We start from the raw sequence: 20,107 nt of genomic DNA, 5'->3' as shown, positions 1-20,107 counted from the left end.
AAAAGATTTGTAAGAGTGATATATATTATACATCCCTAATTTATAATCAAGGTCTTCCTGGAGTAGTTAATCTTCCCCTCCAAGTCTCCTTGAATCTTTAAGTTAACAAAGAAATGACTTTTGTTCCTTTTTAAAAAAATCTTTGCAGCAGTCCTAGAAGGGCTATTTTAAGCAACAGTAAGATAAAGCAAATCAACCAATTTGTTAATGAGAGGAAATAAATGTGTACCCCAGCATTTTCAATGTGACAAATAAGTATGCTTACCAATCGTTATTTCAGTATTACAGATGAAATGCAGAGGTTTTTTTTTTTTATTTCAGGATTTTCATTATATTATATATTGATTTTTATCACAGAATTATAGGATAAAGTTACATTGTAACTGATATGCCTTAGTAAACTTAATTTAACATCTTGCCCTCTCAGAACACTTACAAGAAGAAAATGACCTTCAGCAGTATTAAATTTAGGTCCAGTCAATAGTTCTCAAGAAGAGATTAAAAAAAAAAAAAGTTTGAGCATCATCAGATCAAGTAAATGCCAAGTTCATCATCTTAATTTGGGACCACAGATCTCTCAACAGACAATAAACATGCATTATGAGCTAGTACATTTAGAGTGTTATGAAATAAAACACCTAATGTAACATCAAGTTGCACAGGCTGTATGACCTTATAAGACTCTTGCAAATTTCCTTAGAATTATCCAATTATCGTTTTTAAATGACTGAAAGGAAATACAGAAAAAAGAAGACAGCTACTTTGTTAGGATAACAGGATAATGCCAGTTTTGTTTTGTTTTGTGGTGCTGGAGATCTGAACCCAGGGCCTGTGCATGCAAGGCAAACACTCTACCAACTAAGCTATATCCCCACTCCCTATGCCTATTTTTATTAGTTCTATTGGTCTTGTTTATAAATTCACTACTTTCATAATTACTTTCATCAGATGCATCTGAGAATCCACCCAGTTGATACAAATGGAGAACTATCTATAACCTAGCTAGCTAAGGTGTGGTACTCTGAACAGCAATATCCACAACACTTGGGAGCTTGTTAAAAAAGGCAGAATCTCAGGCCCTGCCTCTGACTCTGCATTCTAACAACCTCCCAGAGAAATCCTGTACTCATTAAAGATTGAGAAGCTCTGGTCAACAAAACCTAAAGCAGGGTTCTCGAGAGAGGAGTAAGGGGAACAATTTTGTCTGCTAGGACACATCTGACAGTATCTGGAGACATTTTTCAATGGGTGCCAGTGGAATTACAGGCACTTGTCACTGCCCCAGTTGGAAACCAATTTCATGGATAAAGACCAGGGATGATGTAAACATCCCACAAGGCGCAGGATGCTCCTCTCCCCAAAATTTCAGAGGTTGAGAAACCATGACATAGAAGAAAAAAGAGTTTGCCTATATATATCATTGACAATAAAAACACAAAATAACATCCAAAAGCTAAAGTTGTCCTTTTTGTAAGAATTCAAATAGTATTCATATTTTACTCCTATTTTTACTGGTAAAAAGCTATAGGCTATAATTCTACTTTAAAGAACATGAGGTTATTGAATAAAGAGAAACAATACCATGTTTCCTGAAATTTTGAACAAAACATTTAAGCCAAAATTAAGTCATGACAGGAAAAATTCATTGAAAATAATCCTTTCCAAATGTTGACATTATAAAATTATACTAATACTGTTGTACACAAATTTCTAAACATTCAAGAACTATTCAAGTATTTAACAACTTTCATTGTCAACATGCTTATTTATTACTAAACTATCGTCTGAAAGAATTTAGTTCCATTTTTTTGGCCTGAGCTTTTGTTACTTTATTGTTAGCCAATCAATTAATATTATCCAGAATTAGAGATGTAACTTAGTTGTACAACACACAAATATACTAATGGTAAAAGTCTACTGGGATTTACCAAATACTCATTAGTATATTTTTACATTGCTTTACAAACAAGTGTTCTCAACTGCTAATTATAAGTTATATGACTCTTAAGGAAGAAAAAATAATGCTATTAGAAGAAAAGGTTCTGAACTGAAATTGCTGTACTAAAACCATATTCTAATTATAAAAAATTACTTGATAGATCTAACTTGTAATTATAGTTGGGGGGAAAAAACCCTCTACTCTTGACAACTGACTGAAAATCTCAAGAGTTCTATTAATAGTCTACTTTAATAAACTTGGGTACGTCTGTAGCATATCAGGAAATTCACAAATAAGACCCTACCTTCCAATTGGCACAGTCTAGCTCACAAAGCATATTTAATAAGTGCTAGGAAATAATATATCTATTGGTACTAGAGACTGAACCCAGGGGTGCTTTACCAATGAGCTACATCCCCAGCCATTTTTATTTTGAGACAAGGTCTCGCCTTAGAGCCTTGCTAAATTGCTGAAGCTGGCCTTGAACTTTCTATCCTCCTGCCTCAGCCTCCCAAGTCACTGAGATTACAGGCACTTGCCACTGCACCTGGTGAAAACCAAAATAATTTTAAATTTCAAATTAAACTATGTGAGAAGTGTATCCAAGGCCATACAAATAGATAACAAAAGCAGAACCAACAGCCACTCTGAGTATTTGTTAGCTTCTGAAAATGTTAATGAAAGCACCTCAACATAAGAAAAAAATCTTTCATAGCTCTCATTTTCTATGAATTATTTTATTTTCCTTTGAATGAAGAACTCAGCCACTACATACACTAAAAATAAAGTTTCAACCATTTAAAAGAATACGAAATATAACTGAGTAATGACAATCTGATTTCCATAAATCACTATCCCAATCACAGCCAGATCAGTTTAAAAGACTTTCGTTATCTTAATGTACTAGTAAATTATATTTTAATAGAGACAAAATTGCCTTCTGGGCCACTTTCCACAGCTCCATGACCTTCGATCAGCCAAACAGGTATAGCTGTGCCTGACTAGACATTCTCTTTGCCTGGGGACTGGCTCACAGAAAACCATAAGAAAGAGTTATTATTAAGAATAAAAGATGAATATGAGAATAAAATTTAAACATAAAAGTAATTACAGTTGAAAGGACATAAAAAAAACCTACTACCATCCTTTCATTTTAAAGAAGGTGAAATAAATCAGCAAGTCAAGTAATATGCCCAAGGAAAACAGCCAGTTAGCAGGTCTCATGGCTTCACGAAGTTCTTTCAGCCACTCCACATTCAAAGGCAGCTGTACACAAAAGCACATTAACATTTACGAGCAAATGTGCAATAATACCATCTATTCAATGTCACTACCTTTTTCAAGATGCTCAGTTACTAAGAGCATTCAGAACCTTAGAATTTTAGAACTGGAAGAGGGGATCTTTAATGACTCCCCACCCTAAAGTAAGGTAATATCCAGGGGGATATTACTGTTCTATTCATTCATTCCACAAACATTTACTAGTCTCCTGTAATAAATTAGGCATTGAGGATATAAAGATAAACAGCATAACAATAACAGTTTTCAGAGCTCATGTGGGACAGAGAAAAGAAAACATAGATGTAACACAAGAGATGGTTATTTAAAAAAAAGTATTCATTGACTGAGGGCAGAAAAAAGGAAGTAATCAACTCTGGTTATAACACCAAACACCATTCATGAACAGAGATAACTGTTTACACCACTGAATGCTTAACTTCAATCCTCTGTATTAAAAGGTAAAAAACTTTAAAAGTTCCAGCTTCAATAGAAGGAGTGTACCATTTTCTACAGTGCCAAGCACTGTGTCTGGCCTGTGTGTCTGCATGTGTGTATCCTGAATATGACTCAGAGGTAAGCCATATTATCCTCATTTTTGTACTTATTTATTTTATTTCTTTATATATTTGTTTATTGGTACCAGGGATTGAACCCAAGGGTGCTTAACCGCTGAGCCACATCCTCAGCCCTCTTTATATTTTATTTAAAGAGAGAGTCTCACTAAGTTTCTTAGGGCCTCCTGGAGTTGCTGGGGCTGGCTTTGAACTCCTCCTGCCTCAGCCTCCCAAGAGGCTGGGATTACAGGTGTACACCACACCGTTGGCCTCATTTTTCAAAGAAGGAAGGCAACTTCGGGAAGTTTGTCCCAAGACAGGATATACCAGAGCTATAATTTGAAACCAGGCTTGTCTGCCTCCAAAACCACACTCCTTTCTTCTCATTAAACTGTAACTGTCTCTGCACAGAATTTTGTTTAAATCACCCTCCACTATATTTCTCTTCATTCTACAGTAAGCAATGCAGCCTGTAATAAGTGATTCTAGTTTTCAAAGTTTCTAATTTCTAAATTCTAAAACAGTTTAAAAAAATCAACGAAGGAAAGGCAAGAAACGGTTCTGATACTGTTTCCTCTATTTAAGAAACTCACTGTAGAAAATGAAATGCAGATAGCTCATTTCTACACTCATGTCTCGCTTAAAGGATTCTTACCTCCTCTATGTCTAGGTCCCACCATAGATGCTCCATTAATGATACCACTTTTCTTCAAGCTACTGAGAGGACTAGATCTAAAACTCTCTAAAGCACTTGAAATTTGAAGAAGTACTAAGCGTTTTCTTTTATTGTTTTGATTCCAGTTCAAAATATCTTGAAAAGCAGCAGAGTGAAAAAAAAAAAAAAAAAAAAAAAAAAAAGTCATGCTCCAAAGGAGCTAATGAGGAGCCTAGGAAGCAAACGCAGGGAAGTCCGCTAACATTCTACAACAAGCACATTTCATCTCCTGGCAAAAGTGAACAAGTTCAGACGCTGCGGGAAGGGTGGAGGAGAAGGGGGCAGAGAATGGAAGCTACCGTCTCAATCCCTAGTATTAAACCCAGGGTCTCCACACCTCCACAAACCACGAAGGGAAAGCCCTGCGGGAAAACAAGGGTATCTTCTATTTAAAAAGTTGTATGAAGTGTATACTAAGCCGACCTGCAGTCTCCAATAACACAACCCGTGGAACAACAAAAATGGCCTTTTCTGTGCGTTTAAACAGATCTGGACATTAAATCTGAGACCTCACTTCAAATTCCCAGGAGAAAAAGATGCCCGGTCCCGGTAACACGGTTTTCGCGGCGCGCGGTCGCCTGGCCGCTCCGGGCACCGGCGCCGGGCTGCCCAGGCCACCCGTCGCCCTGCTCCCGGCGTCCGAGAGCAAGCGCCGCCGTCCACACTCACCTCCCGGCGCGCCGAGCCCCGCGCAGGCGGGACCCCAGCGCCCAGCCACCAGCTGAACAAGGAGGAGAAGGCGGAGCGCGCGGGGCCCCGACCCCCGCGCCGCCATCGTCCGGCCCAGTGTGGGAATGCGGCAGGCGACTAGCGACCCCTGAGCAGAGAACACCGACTCCTGGAGCGCGAGGGGTCGGAACGAGGGAGGAAGACACAGCTGACCTGCCACTGGGCTCCTCAGCTCCAACCCGCGAAGCCCACCTCAGCTTCGCGGCTTTGAGAGGGCGGGGCACGCAGGAGGAGCTCTGGGGAGCTTAGCCCCGCCCAGGTCCCGCCCAGTATCCACCAGGCCCCGCCTCCAACCCAACCCCATTTGCTCCTAGCTCCGCCTTTTCCACACCTGGTCCGGCCTCATAGTCCAGGCCCAGTCCCCAGGCCAGACTTCAGACTGTTGGACCCCCATCTGCCTCCTGTAGCTTTTGTGGGCGCCAACTGACCCCATCAGGAGACCTATGCTCTGGACAAGCAAGGCGACCCCTGGGCAAGTTACCCTCCTTTTCTGGGCCTGTTTGTCCTTAAAATGACGTGGATAAACTAGATAATTCAAAAGGACAGCTGCCACAACAGCTCTGACACTCATTTATACCATCCGTGAAAAGAAGACGCAATTGCTTCAAACATAGGCAATTCCTTTCGTGTTGCCATCAATTAACACTTGTAAATATCGGTGACTTCATCTGCCACAGATTCTTAGCAACTCTGATGGCGATTGATGCTGACTGCTGGATTAGCGTCTCAAATCCCTGTAGACCTTATACTGTATCTCATTCCTTCCGTTCATAATTGATTAGAAAGCTTCATTTGGTTGAAGGGATTCAGGTGAATTATCTTTAAACTTCAGTGGCAGAGCGAGCCACTGACTTTTCACAGAAAATTATGGAGCTGACACCTCTAAAGAGTAGAAATTTCACTCCAAGCTTCAGATTCTGTAAATCTGTTAAAACCGAAACCTGGTTTTAAAGAATTCTCAACCGCAAGATTCAGTTAAGACTTTTTTCCCCCTAAGTCTAAGTATAACCAGGAAATGGAAACAATATCCAACCAAGCCAGTTTGTTGAAGCAGGACTTAAAGGACGCCCAGAAAAAAGGATACATATGATGATAACCAGGTTAGTCATTAATTACACTTCTGCACAGGAATGAAAGACAGTATTTAATGTCTCTTGACTGCAATTTTATATTTTTCTCTGAATAATACATGGGGCTTATATACACTTATGCAATTCATTCAAATAGCGTTTGGATGATTTCAAAGTGTATTCTTCTTTTACAGCTAAGGGATTTGAAAGAGAAAAGGTAAATAACTGCTGAAGGTCACAGCTCCTCTCTGTGGCAAAAGTAGAATTCAATGGTTGTTAACTCAGCCAACAAGCATAATTGGAATTCCATTACCTACCCAGCGTGTGGTATCAATAACCATGAGAAAAAGCTATCTATATAACCTGTGAAAAGCACTATTAGTTGTTGTTATTGTTTTAAAGTAAAAGGCATAGTGTATAATTTCTTGGGCACTTTAAATTTGTGGCACATAATCACAGAATATAATGTATGCATCTTGGATGTGTTTTCCCCGCTGGGACATGCCAATTACTTGTGGTTGCTGGAAGTGGTGGCTGCATCTGACTCTGGTAACAGGCATCTTCACACTGCTAGGAAACACTGGTTGATCAAATGACCATGCAAATGACCATGTTGCAGCTGACTCCCACAAAGTTCCCCTGAAGGAACGTCTGCCTACCAACTTTCTGAGCTTTAACCAAATGAACTGTCATACAGTTTATATAATGCACCTGCATCCCACACATCATATTTTTCTCTGAAGATTGTGGATTTTATTTATTTATTTATTTAGGTGTTGGAGATGGAACCCTCATGCATATCAGGCAAGTTTAGTACTGAGCTACATTCCCAGCCCAAGTCTGAACTCTTAAACATAGTTTATACTGATCTCTCCCTAGAATGTGACATTTTTACTACCCTTTCCTATCTTCACTCAGCCTGCTCTCTTCCCCTTCTTTGAACATCCAAACCCACCCCTTCAAGGCCCATTTCAAATACCACTTGTCTTCTTTTTGTATATGTCTTTTATATCTTATGTCCTCTACTAGATAATGAGCTCCACAGCCTATGGTCTATTTTATTCAATTTTATCATACACTAGCCAGTCAGTACTTTGCCACAGAAAGTCCAATTTAATAATTATCATTAATCCCACTAAGTAATGGGGAATGTAATAAGTGTAGCACTTTTTAATATACTAGCTCAGCTCATTTAATCTCAAGCAATAGTACTAGAGAGGAACTTTTATTTCATTTTAGTTTGTTTTGTTTTGGTCAACTCCTTTTCAATTCTCCTGGCAATTCCCTCCTCTTCCATTCAGACTCTGCTTTTTGCGAATTCCACAGTCCCATATCACTGCTCCTTCCCTTTTGCACACTAAATTCTAGCTATTCCAGCCCCTTGAGTTCTGCAGTCCTGCCCAAGGGTCTTTCACCTCCACTGTTCCCTCTGCCTGAGCTATTCTCCCCCATCCTCCTCCTCCCTGCTTTGCCTAATTCCTACTCCTGTTTCAGCGCTACCTGTTATGTCTTGAGAGACAAACCAATCTATCTAAGGTGGACCCTCATTCCCTCTATCACTGCCTATTCCTTCCTGTCACCATATTTGTCATAATTTGTAATTCTATTCTTTTAGTGTGTTAGGTGTCTGATTCCCCCCATAGATAACTAGCTCCAGATAGGCAGCAGCTGTGCCTGTTTTATTCGAGGGTGTATGCTCAGTATATTGAGCACATGCCAGCTGCTCAAAATGTTTGTTGGGAGAATAACTGCATGTTAACTAGTTTGCCCAAGACCTCAGACTAGTGAACTAGAAAGTGGTGAGTATAGATTCAAACCCAGGTGACCTGACTTCAAAGATCTCACCATTTGCTAAACTAAACTTAGTCTCTCTTATTCCTCATCTTTAAAACGGTGACTTATAACCTGCCTGGCAGGAGATACAGTTTGTACACAAAGTTTGCACAGTGCCCAAGAGTTTAATGCATGGTAGCTATTATTATTATTTGTGCGACAATTATTCTCTGATGTGTTTTCCCACCTACAAAAGCCCTAAACAAAGGGCAATTGGTGCTTTGGAGTTCAAAGAGAGTGCATGGAAGGGGAATTATTGGGTCAAAAAAAATAGCAGGAATCAAAAATAAACATTGTCATCTGCAAGTGGTATGGCCTAATGAATCGCCTTGTATATAGATGTTGCTGCTGGCTTTTCTTTTTTATAATGGGGTCAACTGAGCTAAATTCAGAGCTAGGCAGCTTCTCCAAATCTTCCATTCATCACTTCCATCATGGATTGGTGATACATTCTGCTGAGTCTTTTAAGATGAAAGCCAAAACTGAAAGTTAATTAAAGATAAAAATGGATGCTGTCAACTTTAGTGACAAAATTGAAAACATTTTTATAGGTTGGAAAAAAAATCAAGTATTGATAGGATATTAAAATTCAATACTTCAAAATAAATTATATAAAATGAATAAGTCCCTTTCAAGGGCTATTTCAATGGCTACAATCAAAATATAAAAATTCATTTACCTCCGTAGGATCAGATGCCCTTCAATAGACGAATGGATAAAAAAATGTGGCATTTATACACCATGGAATATTACGCAGCACTAAAAAATGACAAAATCATGGAATTTGCAGGGAAATGGATGGCACTAGAGCAGATTATGCTTAGTGAAGCTAGCCAATCCCTAAAAAAACAAATACCAAATGTCTTCTTTGATATAATGAGAGCAACTATGAACAGAGTAGGGAGGAAGAGCAGGAAGAAAAGATTAAACAGAGACATGAGATGGGAGGGAAAGGGAGAGAAAAGGGAAATTGCATGAAAATGAAGGGAGACCCTCATTGCTATACAAAATTACATATAAGAGGTTGTGAGGGGAATGGGAAAATAAACAAGGAGAGAAATGAATTACAGTAGATGGGGTAGAGAGAGAAGATGGGAGGGGAGGGGAGGGGGGATAGTAGGGGATAGGAAAGGTAGCAGAATACAACAATCACTAATAGGGCATTATGTAAAATTGTGGATGTGTAACCGACGTGATTCTGCAATCTGCATTTGGGGTAAAATTGGGAGTTCATAACCCACTTGAATCTAATGTATGAAATATGATATGTCAAGAGCTTTGTAATGTTGTGAACAACCAATAAAAAAAATACCACAAAAAAATATATAAAAATTCAGATATATATTTTACATAGAGAGCTTTAAGAAAGAAAATTGTTACAATATTTTATTAGATTGTAATAACTAAATACTGCATAAAATCAAATATCACAAAAACATTAACACATTCAAAACTCAGCTATCCCAATAAAATTTAATAATAGTTTGCATACCACAATGTCACAGACTTGATTACCAATAGATCACAAAAGTGAGGGCTGGGGATGTGGCTTTTAGTGCTTGCCTAACATGCATGAGGTCTTGGGTTCAACCCTCAGAACCAGAAAAGAAAAAAATTGAAATCTTTAAAAAACAAAAGTTAACAAAGAAATGACAGTTCAGCTACTGTACAGTAAATTATAATATATCTTGGACAAATATCAGCAATTATTAAAAATAAAGATATTATTTCCACCTTAGAAAAGTGTGATACAAACCCCCATGTCCTCTAATGTTACAAGTTTTTAAATCTGGGAGTGAGGAATCACATTGTGAAAATTGTTTTCCTTTTTTGCCAAATCCAGATTTGTGTAGATAAAGCCCTTCCGTGGATTTGCAATTACAGTCATGCATCACTTAATAAGTATGTGATGAGAAGTATGCCATTAGATGGTTTCCTCCTTGTGTGAAGATCATAGAGGATTGATACTTACACAAACTAAGACAGCTATATTAATATTAATATATAATACTATAAAATAATATTAATATAATTAATATTTAATATTAATATTAATATATATTATATTATATATTAAGACTAAGCAATAGGATCACCATCATATATGCAGTCCATTGCTGACTACAATGTTTTTATGAAGCACATGCATATATGAGCAAAGCTCAACATTCATATACTTAATAAAGACAACTTATTAGGAATATGTTTAGGCCTTTATTTTAATGTCTATAAGATACAATTATAAATATTCAATTCTGTGCAAAGACAGAATATAAGTATTCTTACCAAATATATATCTCCCTCAGATATATTCTGGATATGAGAGGTATTTGTAGACACCACTTCATATACCAAAAGAAGTCCAAAGTACAAATTATACTGCAGGTAGAGACCACAAATAGTGCAGGTCTTCGTGCTACAGAACCACCATCTTAGAATTTAATTCCTTGATTGCCAATTCAATTGTTTAAGGATTGTTTCTATTTCAATTAAGGGCTATTATGAAATTCTGATTTTCAAGAGTATTACACAATCAAAATTTTATTCCCATGTGTAATTTGTAAACTACCATATTAATAACACTTTTAGGGAAGTGATGAGAATAAATAAAACCAAAATGGAGCTGCCTCTCTGAAATGGTTTGGAATCTCTGCTCTAATTATCCACTTCTCTAACTTATTTAACAAGGGTTTACTTTCTCATCTAGCTTCATTTCCCATGGAGGACTAATTGACATCAGTATTTCTATATGGATTAAAAACAAGATGAGCAATCTCTTAGCAGTACAAAAAAAAAAAAAAAAACTCACTAGGAAGGTCAGAGTAATGTATGGCATTGACTGTTCCAGAGAAGTGATTATCTTTAATCTAATTCTAAGCCACTTGATTCAAACCTCTTAAAATTGGAAATCATTTGCTAATTCCAAGTTCTATAGCTGTCTCACATAAGATATAATCTTTCTTTGATTCTTCTATGAGATGCCTGATCAATGTGAGTTGTTTCCCATATTTTGAAAACTGAGAAATTCTTTAATTCACCTGTATGGAGAAGGATTTTTTTTTTATACCAGGGATTGAACCCAGGGGCACTTAACAAGTGAACCACATCTCCAGCCCTTTTTTAAATATTTTATTTAGAGATGGGGTCTCACTGAGTTGCTTAGGGCCTCACTAAATTGCTGAGGTTGACCTTGAACTCATGCTCCTTCTGCCTCAGTTTCTGGAGCTGCTGGAATTGTACATGGCAGGATTCTTTTTTTTTTTTTTTTTTTTAATACTGGGAATTGAATCCAGGAATGCTCTGCCACTAAGCTCTAATCCCCAGTCTTTTATTTTGTATTTTATTTTATTTTGAGACAGGGTCTCACTAAATTTCCAAGGCTGTCCTTGAATTTATGATTCAAGGCCTCCCTAGGGGCTGGGATTAGGAGAAGGATATTTTGATCATTGGTGGGTGGTACCTGTTCTTCTCAGTTATTGGTGAAGCAGAGTTGAAATCGCTTGTGTTTCTAATACACATGTGATCTTTCTATACTCTGTGGAATAATAGTTTGGGAAATAGAGAAAGTTCTTGGCATATTGGGAAAGGTACAGTCTTTGGTCTGTAGTGTCCAACAAACCTGAATTTGAGACCTCAAAGCTATTCATTATTCAATAAGTATTTAAGGATCAACTATGTGCCAAATTCTAGAGATGATGCAGTGAACAAGACAAAAAATGTCCACATCTTCATAGAATTTACTACCTAGAGGAGGAAGGCAGACAACAACAAACAAACAAGATACTTTCAGTGGCTGGGGTTGTAGCTTAGTGGTAGAGTGCTTGCCTAGTATGTGTGAGACACTGGGTTTGATTCTCAGCACCACATATCAATAAATAAAATAAAGATCCATTGACAACTAATAAGTATTTTTTTAAAAGATAATTTCAGATTTTTTCTTGTACCAGGGACTGAACCCAGGGGTACTTCACTTAACCACTGTGCCACATCCCCAGCCTTTTTTGTGTGTGTTTTATTTAAAAGATAGGCTCTCATTGCTTAGCACCTCTCTAAGTTGTTGAGACTGGCTTTAGAACTTGCCATCCTCCAATTTCAGCCTCCCACACCACTAGGATTATAGGTGTATGCCACTGCGACCAGCCTAATTTCAGAATTTGATAGGAACTATTAAGGAAATATATAGAAAGTAATGGAATTGGGGTAGTGATTCTATTTTAGATTAGGTGGTCAGACAATGCCTTTCTGACAAGGTGACCTGAGTTAGCAGAGATGGAGGAAAGGCTGGTCTGCAGAATTCAGGAGAAGACCATTCCAGATAGAGGGGATGACCCAGGTAAAGACCCTATGGGAAGCTGGGTACAGTGGTGCTTACCTGTAATCCCAATGGCTTGGGGGCTGAGGCAGGAGGATCGCAAGTTCAAAGCCAGCCTCAGCAAAAGAGAGGTGCTGGGCTGGGGATGTGGCTCAAGCGGTAGCGCGCTCGCCTGGCGTGCATGCGGCCTGGGTTAGATCCTCAGCACCACATACCAACAAAGATGTTGTGTCCGCCGAGAACTAAAAAAAAAATAAATATTAAAAATTCTCTCTCTCTCTCTCTCCTCTCTCACTCTCTCTCTCTAAAAAAAAAAAAAAAAAAAAAAAAAAGAGGTGCTAAGCAACTCAGTGAGAGACCCTGTCTCTAAATAAAATATAAAATAAGGGCTGGGGATGTGGCTCAGTGGTCAAGTGCCCCTGAGTTCAATCCCTGGTACCCCCCCCCCCTTCTAAACAAAGACTCTATGGGAGAAAAGAGTTTGGTCTGAGGAAGGCAGAAAAGAATCAGGTACAAACCATTACCAACAAGACAGGAGGAGTGGGACAAGGTAAAGCTGTAAGTCGGATAATGGAAGGCTGGGCTGATTCAGGTTTATACTGAAGATTATATTTTTGGAGTAGGTTGAGGGTAGTTCTGTTTAAGCAAAAACATACAACAATACATATAGAAAATTGGCTATTTATGTAGAGCTCAATGAATCACAATTTTTTTTAAAGTTGACATCACAATACCTAGGAAATTATAGTTTGATTATTGGCCTGAAATACTGTATATTCTTTCCCCACCCTCACTATTTTGGCATCGCTGAGAACTGAGTTCTCAGTTTATAATTTTACACATCTGAAGAAAATTGTGAGAATGAGTACTAACAACTTTAATGTATCTGACACATACTCTCCTACACTAGCTTCTATGCCTCCATAAATTTTAAGGCTTGTTCTCTTCCATTATCCATAAATTTCTTATGATGGGTACCATAAAAGATATTGTTCTTGTGGTGGCACAACTTCTGCCTTACACCTGGCTACAATGCTAGGTGACATGAGTGGCAGCAAACATCCTGACGGCCATTTCTACCCTGGAATGGTTAACAGTAATCTATGCATGAAAATTATCATGAATAAATATATTTTATGAAAATAGACAGTAGCACTTATCAATTGTAGTTAAAAGATTATCTTTTTTTTTTTTAAGAGATATGACCTCACTATGTTGCTCAGGCCAGGCTCAAACTCCTGGGATCAAGAGATCTTCCTGCCTCAGCCTCCTAAGTAGATAGGCTACAAGAATGTGCCACCATTCCTGGCACAAAAGGTTTACTTTTGCAACTTTTACAAAAAAGCATATGAACCTTCAAATACATTGTTATGTCCTTCCTAGGGCCTTGGAAGAGGCTAAGGGAGGGATCTTTAAGTTTAAGCTTCAGAATAAATTTTGTACAATTCTCTGATGGGAAATCAGTGAAAGGGTTAAGATGTGCTCATGTCCTCTGATTTATGTATTAAGGAGATCACTCTAACAATTGAAGAGAGGGACGCAAGAATACATAGAAGTCTAGTGAAGAGATGAGAGTGGTGGCTTACATTACAATGGTGTCCTGGGAGCTGTGTGGCTTGTGCCAAGTCACTTATCTTGTCTGAGCTTTGTTTTCTCAACTATGTAATAAAAAAAATCACCTCTAAATCACTGACACATAGTAGGCCCTTAAAAAACGAGTGTTATAGTTGAAATACCTGGTTTACTAGGTTGTGAGAATGAGTACTAATAACTTTAACATATAAGGCACATATTGATACTGTTTATGTGTGATAAATGATAACTTCTGCTCTGTAGTATAGACAGAGCTTTTTTTTTTAAAGAGAGAGAGAGAGAATTTTTTAATATTTATTTTTTAATTTTCGGCGGGCACAGCATCTTTGTATGTGGTGCTGAGGACAGAACCCCGGCCGCACGCATGCCAGGCGAGCGCGCTACCGCTTGAGCCACATGCCCAGCCCCTAGACAGAGCTTTTTAAAGCAGCAAAATAGAAAAGCAATGAGAAGGAAAAATACATTTTAAATTCCTTAAGAGTATTTTTAAATAGCTTGCCTATAATTTGCTGAAGGTTATCAGTACACTTACTCAGCATCTAAATTGGGCCAGCAAGATAAGTTAACTCTAGGCAAGATACCCATATTTCACTGCATAATTGTGGTATATTCATGAGTATTCTGTGCATCCTAAACTTGTACCAAAGAAAAGTTAGGAATAAATGATTTTTAAGTAATACCAGCACAATCTTTGTGTGTGTGTGTGTGTGTGTGTGTGTGTATGTGTGTGTGTGTGTGTGTGTATAATGCTGGGGATTGAAGCCAGGGCCTTATGCATATGAGGCAAGCACTTTACCAACTGAGCTATATCTTCAGCCCACCAGCACAATCTTTTTAAGAAGCTTCACATAATGGTTGCACCCCACTTTTTTGTTTAAAAATACATATATATGTATATGGCATAAAATCTGTGATAATTTTGCACTAAAATATGGTATCATGGGTGGCTTTAAATTTATAATTTCTTATTTTCCAAAATGATCATGCCTTGCTTTTATAATCAGAAAAAGTAAATTATTAGATTGTTAAGGGCTTAGAAGGCAAGTTACCGTGAATTCTCCCATTCTGTATGATTCTGAAATTTTCAGAGAATATTATTATATAAGGCTCTGAGGTATGAATCAAACATTTGGCTTCTCCTAGTGTTAGGTATAAGGGAACTTAGAGGAAAAAATTCTTCCTGCCAAGATGAAAGGAAGTGAAAATCCTCACCAACTGTGAGACCTATTTCAATGATAGCTAAGGAAATCATATGTACTTACTTAAAGAACCAACCTATTTCCAATTTTTATTGGACCCTTATGAAAAAATAGGAGAACATAGACTTTTTAAAATCTGTATAATCACTAGTATGAATATTAGATGTACAGATAGATTAAAAATAAACTGAGATATGATTCCAAAATTCCATATTTGATATATATTCCATATAAACATATATCTACACAAAAACTTATGGATGACTTAGTTTATAGCAGCATTATTGATAATATCCAAAAGTGAAAACAACCCAAAGTTCCATCAACTGATAAATGGACAAACAAAATCATAAGAGAATATTATTCAGCAATAAAAAACGTATCTGTGCTATTATTTTTCTGGTAAACAAACAAATGAATTACTGATACAGGCTACAAGAAGAATGAACCTTGAAAATATCATAATAAGTGAACTATACCAGTCACATTTCAAACATTATACCACCTCATTTATATAAAATGTTCAGAATAGACAAATCTATAGAAAACAGACTAGTAGTTGCCCAGGAACATGGAGGTGAAGAAAAAGGGATACTGTATTTCTTTTTGTGGTGAGGAAAATTGGTGAATATACCAAAAGTAATTGAAATGCACACTTTATATGGATGAATTATGTGGTATGTGAATTATATCTCAGTGAAACTGTTATCAAAATAATAAAAATTGGGGATGGGGATGTAGCTCAGTGGTAGTGTGTTTGCCTTATGTGTGCAAGGCTTGATTTCCAGCACTGCATGGGGGGAAACAGAAAGAAAACAAGAAAGGTAAATGTCTTATTTCATGTAATTTTGAATTCATTCAAGAATAAATAATTTCCAAGTATTCTGAAGAACAGAATTAAAGCTGTGTGATTAATTTAAACATTGCCTTTAAAAAAATGAACAGTTGGGCACAGTGTATACTCTTCTAATTCCATCTACTTGGGAGTCTGAGGCAGGAGGATCACAAGTTCAAGTTCAGCCTGAAAACTCAGTGAGGTCCTGTCTCAAAATAAAATACAAAGGTCTAGAGATGCAGTTTAATGGTAGAATACTTGCCTAGCATGCACAGGCCTTAGGTTCAGTCCTCAGTACTGGGGGGAAAAAAAAAAACTTCATTATATCAGCATCAAAATAAAAATAAAAATGCTAATATGGGAAAACATTTGTAACATAGATGACAAAGAGCTATCCTTAAAAGAACTCATAAATTAATTTTGAAAAAGCTGAATAAATACTGTGATAGAAAATTGGGTGAAGGAGATGAACAGTGAATACAAGAATACAAATGAGGGCTGGGACTGTGGCTCAGTGGTAGTGCACTTGCCTGGCATGTGTGAGGCGCTGGGTTCGATTCTCAGCACCACTAATAAATAAATAAATGCCTATCAATAACTTAAAAAACAATTTTATGGAAAAAAATACAAATGAACAAAATCTGGAAGAAAATGGAGGGGTAAGCTTTCAACATGGTTTTACCCCAATGTGTAACATGCAACATCGTTTACAGAGTTCTTCCCTACGTTTAGGTTATAACAATAATAGACATTAGGAAATGTAGTTCATCAAGTTTACCTAATGCTTTTTTAGATCAGATTATAACTAGTCTGAAGTCAAGCTGCGAGTCATCTTTTAATCTTTCCCTCTCGTCTCTCACTCCATGGCAGCTTATCCTCCTGCTTCCCTTGTCTTAGATCCTCATCCTTCCTCACCTATTTCAGTAGCCTCCTAATTCATTTCCCTGACTCTCTTTCCACCTAACCCCTGGCCTAGACTTTCAGAATCATTGTTTTTAACAAAGTCAGAGTAATTGCTTTTCTCATTCTCCGGGTACACCTTCTAACTTCACCTCTTGTCATTACCCATCTTCTCCCAAGGAGCTATGCTTTAGCTTTGCTCTGTGCAGGATTTCCATAAATATGTGAACCTTTCCCATCACTAAGCTTTAGTTCATGCAGCTCCTCTGCCTTTCCTCCCTAACTTTCAGTGCACAGCCTCCTGGAGTCTAGCACTTCTCTGCAGTATTAAGCAGTTGATTACAGCACTGCCATTCCTGCAAGACTTGAGGTTAAGAGCGGAGGATGTTTTACTCGACCATATATCTTCATCACCAAAAATGACCAGGAACACACCCAAGTATTCAACAAAGAAATGAGTCTACTTTTGGGTTATATTTTGGTGTTTTTTGTTTCCCCCAGAGTCTGGAATATTTTTGCATTGCTGCAACAAATACTTTCAAGGAACTTTCAAAGTGCTAGACTAGAAATTCCAGAGCCTCACTTATTTTCTAATTACCACAAGTAAAATTATACACAGGAATGTGATTTTTCCCCCACATGGCTTATTTTTAAAAGCATGATTTTAAAACTTAGCTCAAGATTTAAAACCTAGCTCTCTTTGGTTTCCTACTTATTCACATCAAGGTGCTTCCAAGCTGGTAGCGTCTCTGTGAAAACCTACTGAGTTTTACCCAGATCAGAGAATGAAATACTTGCTGTTGGTGGAGGGCCCATTTGGATGAAGATTGCTAAGGATACATTGTTTTTTTGTTTGTTTGTTTGTTTTGTTTTGTTTTGTTTTTTGGTGGTGCTGGGGATTGAACGCAGGGTCTTATGCATGTGAGGCAGGCACTCTACCAACTGAGCTATATCCCCAGCCCACTAAGGCTACATTTGGGATATGTCAGAAAATACCCTGGAAAACAAAGGGTCCTGCCATCTGGGCCAAAAGCATGCCCAGAGCAGAGGAAAATGGGATCTGGTGAGATTCTATGGTAAGCTGATAGCCCCAAAATAGGAAAAAATCACACAAGTTACTCAGTAGCCTTTGCTCCAGGCTACCTTTTGCTATTTTTCTAGTATGAATTTATCTAAACAAAAGGGGGACTACATTGAAAATTGTCCATTGTTAGGAAATTGAAGATTTTATTTTTGTTTTTAGCTGCAGATGGACACAATACCTTTATTTTCATTTATTTATTTTTATGTGCTGCTGAGGATCACACCCAGTGCCTCACTCGTGCTAGGCAAGCACTATACCACTGAGCTACAAACTTAGCCTTTGAAGACTTATTTCTAGTGTGGCTTATTTCTACTCTGGGCTCTTATCTACTGTAGCACTCAAGATATTGTTCTAACTTTAGGAATGCAGAAGGTGTGGTCAGAATATAGAAACCCACAAGTTCTGACCTGGATGGAAAAGTGGTGTTTAGGATTTCACTCCAGCATATCAAGGGGCTCTATTTAATCATTCATCAGTTTATTTGTTTCCTAATATGTTCCTGTTTTTGTTCCCACTGGGACACAGTTGCTGAATGAAAACAAAGTCCTTCTGCAGTGTCTTGGAGAAGAGTTCATCAGGGTAAGGGGCAGAGAATGGGGGAGTAGATTGTTTCTTTAGAGAAATAGTCAGATAAGGTTACATTCAAGTGGAGACCAGAGGGGATGAGGGTGTGGAAAATACATATACCCAGGGGAAGGGCTTTCCTAAGGCAGAGGGACTGGCAAGTACATAGGTCATGTGATGAAAAGGGCTTGATGGGTTCGAGGACCACCAGAAGACTCATTTGGATGAATAGTGAGGAAGGGAGCACTTGATAGGAAAGGTGACAGTGGAGCCAGAAGATAGGATGCCTCATAAGCCAGTTGAAGAATTTAACATTTACTGAACAAGATGCAAAGAAGTCATTGGAGAGCTTTGGGCAGAGAAGTAGCACAATCTTTTTTTTTTTTTTTAATATTTTTTTAGTTGTAGATAGATGTAATGCCTTTATTTTATTTTTATGTTTGGTGCTGAGGACCAAACCCAGAGCCTCACACATGCGAGGTGAGCACTCTACTACTAAGCTACAGCCCCAGCCCAGAAGTAGCAATTTTTAACATTTAGAAAGGATTCCTCTGGCTGTTGAGAATTGATTATAGGAGAGGAAGTGGAAGTAGAGAGACCAGTTAGGAGGCTGTTGCTATTGTTCAAATGAGAGACAATAGTGTCTTGGACCAGATCATCCCTGGTCCCCGCAGTGGTAAATGGCTGTATTCTGGCTATCCAGAATGGGGTCAACAGGGTTTATTGATTCACTTTTCCATCTGCCTTTAATTCCAGGTGCAACAAGATTGAGGGTCATTTAAAGATGTAGAACCGATCCTTATTTGTAGATTATATATATATATGTGAATTTGCCTACTCTTGGAAATACTTGCAGTGATTTTGCAGTCATTTGTGGACATGCGCAGATTAGTGAAAAAGTCTGGGAAGCCTGAAGAATACATTCCTAGACAAGTCTAATAAGGCAACACTTCTAGTTTCAGCTCATACTGTTATGAAGTGTTCCGACGGTCTCTCTTGTACCATATTTTTTGCATTATTGTGCCTTTTATTGGTGATTTCACAGTTTAAAATGGTCCTCACGTATAGTGCTATTATTGAGTGTTCCCAAGAACATGAAGGCTGTGCTATGCCTTATTAATACGTTCAGATATAGCTGTTGGCAGGGAATTATGCTAAAGAATCAACAGTATGTATCAAATAAGGTGTCTTAAGTAGAAACACATTAAAAAGGAATGAATTATCAACTGATGAAAATGCTGTCACCAGTGGCTATAGAACCTATCCCAATATTTCCCTTAGGTACAATGGTTCAGTATTTGTTAATTCAGCATTTGTGGTGATTTTATAGAACACATAACTCTCAAGAACAATGAGAATCAGCTATATAAATTACAGTGAATTAATTTAGACAGTTCAAAAGTGGATCATCCAAGAGCTCAGAAATGCCTTTTTAGACTGCGCAGAAAACTGCAATTACTTTTTTTTTTTTTTGACATTGATAGACCTTTATTTTATTC

General features: G+C 37.8%; 1 protein-coding gene across 6 annotated transcripts in view; it reads right to left on the bottom strand.

The window, feature by feature from the left end:
- The window catches only part of CHRNA5 (cholinergic receptor nicotinic alpha 5 subunit), a gene marked incomplete at both ends in the record, with an annotated part of 40,208 nt that extends 34,944 nt beyond the window's left edge, over window positions 1-5,264 (bottom strand). For all 6 annotated transcript variants that reach the window (XM_081288820.1, XM_081288823.1, XM_081288821.1 and 3 more), the window contains one exon: window positions 5,159-5,264. In XM_081288820.1, coding sequence (XP_081144946.1) covers window positions 5,159-5,264 — 106 coding nt within the window. The remainder of the gene's footprint in view (window positions 1-5,158) is intronic.
- Window positions 5,265-20,107: the final 14,843 nt, after the last annotated feature.

This window comes from Spermophilus citellus (assembly GCF_964194105.1).
Source record: "Spermophilus citellus genome assembly, chromosome: 4".
Lineage (NCBI taxonomy): Eukaryota > Metazoa > Chordata > Mammalia > Rodentia > Sciuridae > Spermophilus > Spermophilus citellus.
Note: the sequence above shows the minus strand (reverse complement) of the source record. Positions and strands in the feature narration are given on the sequence as shown.